Here is an 8139-nt window from a genome sequence, read left to right on the forward strand (position 1 = left end):
GAATGTATAAATGACAGTGCACGCTTAGACTCCTGAAGTCATTCTGCTATTAATATTGATATTAATTCTTTATCATGTTTTAAGATGCAGACAGTTTCACCAACAGAGGTGCATGCTTTTTTTCTTTCATATATTCAATTTAATACAGTGTAAGTGAAATCACAGAAATACACAAAGGACATTGTCAGTGTTAATGCCATTTTATTTGAAGGAATCTACAGGAATTATATGCATCAGCTGCACCCATTAGCACTTTTAATAACCCAGAGAGTTCTATTATCTATCCAACCGCTGATAAACAGTGTGCTTTAGAGTGATTCAGCTAGGTTTAGGCCGTCTTAAGAGTGGCCAGACAATTCAGTGCAAATTATGGCAGTTCATTTCGTTTATGAATGAGGTTCCTAGTCCATTAAATTAAGCGCCATGGGTTTTATTTCTGTACCTCTGGCGTAAGCAATAGGCTTAATATCCATGTTCCCCCAGCTAGGTTTTTCGTGTAGTGATATTGTGTATTTCACATATATGTGTATGACAATTCTTTATGAATATTATTATTTTTTACAAATCGGCAATAAAATAAATTATAATAACAACAATAATGATATGTAAATAAATATTTGTCAGTCATACCAGCTCTGTTTGATATAACTTCATTTGATAATTTGAAGTATTTTATTTGTATTTTGTTTGGAATATCACGCGAATAAAGAGAGAAAGTAATAATAATAATAATCATCATCATCATCATAATAAAGTAATATTACTTAGGCCTACTGAAAGTCTGAAAATTTTAATTTTAATGACATAGATTAAAGTGAGTGCACGGGCCAAAACCGGAGGCGACAATATATATGCTTTTTATCTTTCTCGGTTCAGACACCTGTTCACTTTTTTCCGAATTTATTTGATATTTATTTTTTTCATTATGATGCCGAATATAGACTAATGTAATAATAATAATCATTATACATTAACATACATTAACATTAACACGCATCTTAACCAGCTGTGTTGGACAAACGATTACACTATTTTGTTCAATTATTATTATTAATACTATTTTTGATAAAATGCAACGTACATGAAACATGTGAGCCGAAACTAAGTTTCTAAACTCTCATATAAAATTTTTTCCGTAAACTTTTATTTAATAGGCTAATGCATAAAATCGTTTAGAGAATAGACAGTCAAGTGAAGCTATAGATTCATTAAATATGTCCCTGAGACATTTGTTCCAACTTTAAGCTCCTCGATAAAAGCTGATTTGTAAAAAAAAAAATCTGATTGATGCTTACCTCTTGAACCATTATTTCAAGTTTTAAAAAATAGAAACGAATTTTTGCTTTGTTTAATTTTCCAAATCAATGCTTGCATTTCCCATACTTATATCGTTATAGCCTACTGTATTGGTCCTTAAAGTTCCCTTCGCTAGATTCGAAACGCTTGCATTTATAAAGAAAACACCCGCACTCTTCACTTGGCAGTCATGGCTGGTTTCGAACTCATCTCAAACAAATTGTATGTGCGACGAAAGATCAACGATGTGCCTTTGGTGATATGTAGTCGCCTTAGGATACGCGCTTTCCAAAAATGATAAAGAAAAAAAAGATGGACCTACCGACACACTCGTTGGCTTCTCTGGCGGTTGCGCGCTGCCAGGGTCGGTCATAGTGAAAAGGTTTGCATCTGTCACACTCTGGTCCGGCTGTATTGTGCTTGCACTCGCACACTAGGTTTTCATCCCGGTCTTTGACGCACCGTGACGCGTGGCCATTACACTTACATCTGCCTCCGACCTGCAGGTCTGACACGGCGTAAAAATAAGAATCTCTGGCCAGCTCCGAGTCATCCTCATTTTCGTCTCCGAAAGTGTGCAGTCGGCTGAAAGTCACCTTAATGTCAGTGGCAGTCACCCAGTCCTGAAGTACGGGTGAATTGTCAAAGTCGTGCGCAGAGGGTCGCCCGTCCAGGGTGCTGAACGCGATCAACCCGCCGGAGAGAGGGTGCATGTCGGTGTGTGAATCTGTGCAGATGGCCTCCTGCTCGTTTTGCTTAGTGATCGAGGCTTTGCTGGGCTTGTTGAACATCTTTCTACACTGGGTCGAGTAGTACTGGAAAGGCACCCAAGACTTTCCATAGTCCATTGATTTAAATATAGCCATAGACTCTGGTCTCGGTGAGCAGAACTGCAGACTCACGTAGGTAACCTCGAATTTCTTGTCCAGGGATAATGTTAAAGTGACGTTTTGAGGGTACTGGATGTAATTGTCCGACTGCCAGCAGGTGAGATTATGAGGATTGTTCAGGTCGGTCAGGTAAGCAGGTGGGTGATATTTCTTTGGGTCCGACGCGTCGCACGTGTGGCAGTTTCTGTGCCTTTCATCCCCTTTCTCAGTCACCACACAGTACCGACTCGGTGCTTTCCCGCAGGTGCTGGACGCGCGCACTTCCTTCCCGAACGCCGCGTTCACGAAATCGGGGATGCATCTTCTGGGGAGACCGTTCTCTTCGTAACACGGATCCGGTGGAGAAGTCTGAGCGGCGAACATGCTCATGCCGTATCCCCCGACAGTCCCTTTGAATACACAGCAGAGAGTCACCAAAGTGACCAAAGCATCCGAGACCCTCAGCATCGTCACGCGCCTTCCTCGGTCTCTCCCGTGCTGAAACACAGCCGTGTCCTTATGAGAGAAGATGCTTTCACTCTTTGCAAATTATAAATCAGCTGACAGTCTGATCGTGATCAATCCACAAGCCGGTATGACACCGCGGTCAAACCGGTGCCAAAGAAGAAACTAATGCGAATCTAAATCTGACTCCAGTAGCCTATATGGACAAACTCCTGGATGTAAACCATCACGGAAGGACCAACAATAATTATGATTTCGCAAATAAAAAAAAAATCGCAATTGAAGAAATCTCCACACAGGTCACTCAACCTCCATCAAACAGTTAAAGAAAAGCAGAAAAGTCACAAAACAATCTCAGTTCGTGCTGGCTCTCTTTTTCCGTGAGTATTGGACACGCGCTTTCACTTGTCTGGTTCTTCAGTCTCTGCGCGTGTAGAGGATATAAGTAGATCCCGTTAGTTTGAGCTCTAGTGAGATAGGAGGCACACACACACTCTCTCTCTCTCTCTCTCTCTCTCTCGCTGCTCTATGGAGAAAGAGCCGACGTCTTTTTACTCGAGGTTTGAGCTCATTCATCTCCAGCAGTGACACTCGAGAGAACAACGACATCCACTGGTAGATTATCAATAAAACCATGATTGAACAGAATACAACAGAAGTGTAATTTATCATTTAGTTAGGCTACTTAAACACATTCCGTGTCTTGCGCTAAAATGGTCTCATATTTCATTTATAAAATAAACGTTTAGAAAAAATATATAAAAAATAATGCTATTTTTTTATAGCAGCAATATATTCAGTAAGTCGAGTTCAACAATATTAATGCTTATTTCAGCAAGAAATAAGCATAACATATGGATTTATTATTATTATTTGGTCATTGTGTGAAAATGTATTTAGTCTTTAATGAGTTTATTTTTGTGATAAAGGTTCTCGGTTAGTGCCTCTTAATTTTTAAAAAGCATCCAAAGTAAACGACATCCTTAATTGATGTACGTGTTTGATTAATAGAAATGGTTAGCAACCAATTCATTAGTAACCAATTTAATCAGCTTCCTATTATTAAAGGCAGACCTCGACAACAAACCACATATCTTTTGGTTAAAGCCATAACAGCTTATTTTCTGTATATCATATATCGGTATAACGTTGCTTAGTAACCTAAAAAGAAGAACGATACTTTTGGCGCCGGAAAATTCCATGCTCTGAAAAAATCATCGGCATGGTTATTTTGTTATTAATACTATGCCTACTCTACTACGTTTTTAGAGATAGAGAGGAGGATGGGGGGCGTTGAGGATTAAAGAATTTGGAGTGAGGATTCGTCATATTAAACAGAGTTGTTGTAACGTACCTTTGAAATCGAACTGTAAGCAAACAGAAGATGCAGTTAACTCTTTTCATATGACGGGTTAGACTCCTCCGAGCCACTTCCGGTTATTCTCACCCTGAGTGTGGATAAAGAGTGTTCATTTATTTATTTAAATACAAAGTTTTCTCACATAGGCCTATAACAAAGGACATTCAATTCTCCAACTACGCCTAAACATTTCAGGAATAACGTCAGCTTTAGGCCAACCATCTGATAAATTAATTAATCAAACAAACGGACATTCAAATTCACTGGTTATCTATATTAGAGACTTTCGTACGGCACCCTCTGAATGGCTGATTCGAGCGAGACGCAGACTGAACAGGGTGATGAAAGAAGCATAGCATGGGTGTCAGAATGCGTTTTAGCTGAAGTCTGAAAATTAGATTATCTGTGTGATGGTAAATTAGACCAAGGTTTTATTTTAAAAGAGATCAAAGAGACCCGTCCCAAAGCCCCCCACAACCAGTTTATTCTTTTTCTTTTTTTTTTTTTTTTTACAATTAGCCTACTGTTGAATAAATTTGAACACAATTAGAGAACTATTAATAACATATCAAATAATGAAAATAAATAAAATGTGTTTTTGCATAAGTCTTAATGAGTTTGGCTGACAGCAGTGTTTGCCCATGGGTTGGCCCATTCGGCTGTTTCGGGCATGTTGCGCATGAATTCGTGCGTTCACCAACGTTGGGCTGTAATTTGCAACTGTGGGTTAGAACATTTTAGGAAAACAGCAGCAATCATAATTCTGTAAAAAATACTTATAAAAAAACTTTCACTGAAGAGAGAGAAAGCCCGTCCATCAGTCCGTAAGTAACGGTAAGACTTTCAGTTCCACGCGCGCACCGGTTCACCATTCATTCTGTGAACCCGGGAAACACTACTGTCAGGCCGATTATGATTGTAATTTGAGCTCAGTCAGTGTTTTCAGTCATGTTCAAAGTCGATTAACTGCACCTGTTTCCTGTTAATTTAAATAATTAACAGATAATAATAGCTAATAAAAATAGCTAACGTCATTTTTGAACAAAACAATTTTATACAATTTAGTTAGGCTCCATCTAATTTGCCATTTTAAATGAATGCAGGCTTGTTACATTCTTATGATTATTAGGCCTATTAATATTATAAAGTTGCTTTTATTATTAAATTAATATTACAATTTGCTTCTCCCCCACCCTCCAGACTTGAGCCAATAATGACTTTGTCTGAGCTACAAATAAAATAAAATAATTCATATTTTCTCATTTTATTTGTACTATCTTATTTTAGGGGATTGAATAAGTATAGGCTAATTTTGGGATAAATTAATTTCTATGACACTGAAGCACAATCATGCTAGCCCCGACCCATGATTCTTAAAGAGATACTCCACCCCAAAATGAAAATTTTGTCATTAATCACTTACCCCCATGTGGTTCCAAACCCATAAAAACTTCATCTTCTGAACACAATTTAAGATATTTTGGATGAAAACCGGGAGGCATACAGTATGACTGTCCCATAGACTATACAGTCTGTTACACATCATCAGAATAGTCCATCTGCCAACAGTGGTTCAACTGTAACATTATGAAGCAATGAGAATACTGTTTGTAAGCGAAGAAAACAAACAACTTTATTCAACAATTCCTTTGTCAACAGTCTCCTTTGTCTCCCCACATCACTCAAACTTACTATTCTCTTCTGTGTCAGCCACACCACACAGATGCGCTGTTTTCTTTCAAATCAAAGTATAAATAAACATAGAAACTTTGATTTGAAAGAAAACAGCCCATCCTTGTGGCGCGGCTGACACAGAAGAGCATAGACAGTTTGAGTGATGTGGGGAGACACAGAGGAGACTGTTGTCAAAAGAACTGTTGAATAGTCTTACTTGCTTTTAGATGGTTTTAGATGTAAAAGCTGCCCGACCCTCAAGCCTGCCCTGCCGGCCCCTCTTGATTGAGGCCTGATTTTAACGCAGAATTGTACAGCTCAAATCTGTGTGTGTGCTGCTCTCTGGAGTGGAGACCACAGTTCCCACTGCATTTAACAGGTAGATACTAGTCAGTGGATGATTCGCTGAATTAGTAATTTGGTAGTTTTTTGTATTTCTGGCATTAATTATTTGCTCTCTGTATTTGAAAAGTGATTACAAAATATCCATGGTCTTAGAATTAGAATGACTAATCAAATTAGTGTACCCGATCAGATCTAATATAAATAACAAAAAAATCCACTCTTGATTGCACACTTTATATATATATAAAAAAAAAGCCTACGCAAAAAAGAAGACAGACAGAGAGAAGGAGCAAAGGGAGGCTGCTTAAGGCAGTTCACCCTGGCAGACATGACTACAAAGCTCCAGCAAGACACCAGGTAAAACATCATATAGAATATTTAGCTGTTTGTCACACTTTAATTATTGTATTTACTGTAAGTATGTTTCCCATTATAACCACTTGTCTTATAGAAATCTAAAACACATTTTATTAAAACCATATTAATAGTAATAGTAATCAATAGTAGGCCTATAAATAGAAAAAAAAAATATATAAATGTTCTAAATTAGTTGTTTATTAGTATATAATATAGATTTGTGCTGTAGAATATTAAATTAAATGTCTTATAGGGGAGAATGGGGTAAGATTAGCCAGTTAAAATGATGCAGAAGTATAATGAAAGTATCTATCCTAATGAAAGTATTCCTATCATTTTAAATGTTCAGAATGTATCTATGACAAAGGGTTCTAAAAATATGGTTTCTTATAGACAAAAGTGTTCCCACTCAGTTTGCTTTTAGTTTGGGGTAAGTTGACCCGAGTCGAGTCAGTGGGTAAGATGCACCATCTGGGTGTAAAATGACCATCTGACCAAATCTGATTCAAACCAATGTGAAATAAATAATAATTAAAAAACGAATTTAATAATTTCCTTTTTCAAACAGCCATATTTCTTTTCATGAAGTTAACTTTAACAACATAAAACCAACCAATTTAAGTTTAAATTTCAATATTTAATTGATGCATTTCTGCAACAATATGTTGGACACTAAAGTTGTAGCTTCCTAAAAATAGACTAAACAAGAGAGTTTGTTGGCCCTTAGTTACTACAGGTGGAAAGATATATCTGTTTATAATGTGATGAAAAACATTCTGTGGTTCTTATCAGAGAAAGATTTGTGCACATGTATACCGTCCCTATCAAATAAACTACAAAATATGCATATATGATAAACTAAACCAGTAATATCACATTAAAATACCAGTTTATCCTAGAGATTTATAAGAGATTTAACTTAACTACAGTGTCTTATGCTGGGGTAAGTTAAAATGCTGACTCAATTTACCCCACAGCATTTGGCTCACTTTGCCCTATAGGCCATTTTTGAAAAACAAAATAGCTACTGTTGCTAACTAGTTCAAGCTAATATTAATATAAATGATTTGCATGGTTTTATATGTTGCTAAATAAATATTTTTAGACCTGGATACATTTTCTTTGATGTAACAACCATTGCATCTGTTATAACTTTGAGAACCCAAAAACAGTTTTTAAAGTAAATGGGTGCCTTCCATTCCCGTCTGTTTCTCCATTTCACAGTCTGGCAGAAATTATGGGTGCTTCTAAAATACATTGTCACCCTAACAATAAAAGTATATAGCTGCCAAGAAACAAGGGGTGGCTCAACTTACCCCACTCTCCCCTACTTCTATTGAAGTTGAGGCAGTAGCAGGATCAGAGAGTGAGGGAGAATCCATTCTTATCAAAACATCTACAATGAAGTCTGAAATTATTACACAGTGTGCTGTCTTCTCTTAATTTGTATATTTATAATTTGCTCCTGGCTCGCCTGCCAGTGGGTGCTCAACACATTGTTTAATAGGTTATCATTCATACAACACTAATCCACTGCAACCTAACGGAGTTTGACCACTAGATGGCAGTATTTAATTTCCACTAAACCAAGCTCATCCAAACCGTGTCGACTATAAACTAAGCAACCCCGTCACATATTTTGCTATTGTGGATTTACCCTTACATATATATAGCCTATTCAAATCTTCCTGTCCTGCGCTGACCTGATTCCTCTTGATTGGAAGCACACATAAGTTCCTTCTTTAGAATTACTCACAAACCATTCAATGAGTT

The 8139-nt window shown here is 37.2% G+C and overlaps 1 protein-coding gene across 1 annotated transcript in view; it reads right to left on the reverse strand.

Moving 5' to 3' along the window:
* The window catches only part of LOC128015508 (netrin-1-like), a 55017-nt gene extending 51944 nt beyond the window's left edge, over positions 1 to 3073 (reverse strand). The window contains exon 1 of the mRNA XM_052599384.1: positions 1619 to 3073. Coding sequence (XP_052455344.1) covers positions 1619 to 2633 — 1015 coding nt within the window. The 5' untranslated portion in view covers positions 2634 to 3073. The remainder of the gene's footprint in view (positions 1 to 1618) is intronic.
* Positions 3074 to 8139: the final 5066 nt, after the last annotated feature.

The sequence above is a fragment of the Carassius gibelio genome, chromosome A6 (assembly GCF_023724105.1).
Source record: "Carassius gibelio isolate Cgi1373 ecotype wild population from Czech Republic chromosome A6, carGib1.2-hapl.c, whole genome shotgun sequence".
NCBI lineage: Eukaryota > Metazoa > Chordata > Actinopteri > Cypriniformes > Cyprinidae > Carassius > Carassius gibelio.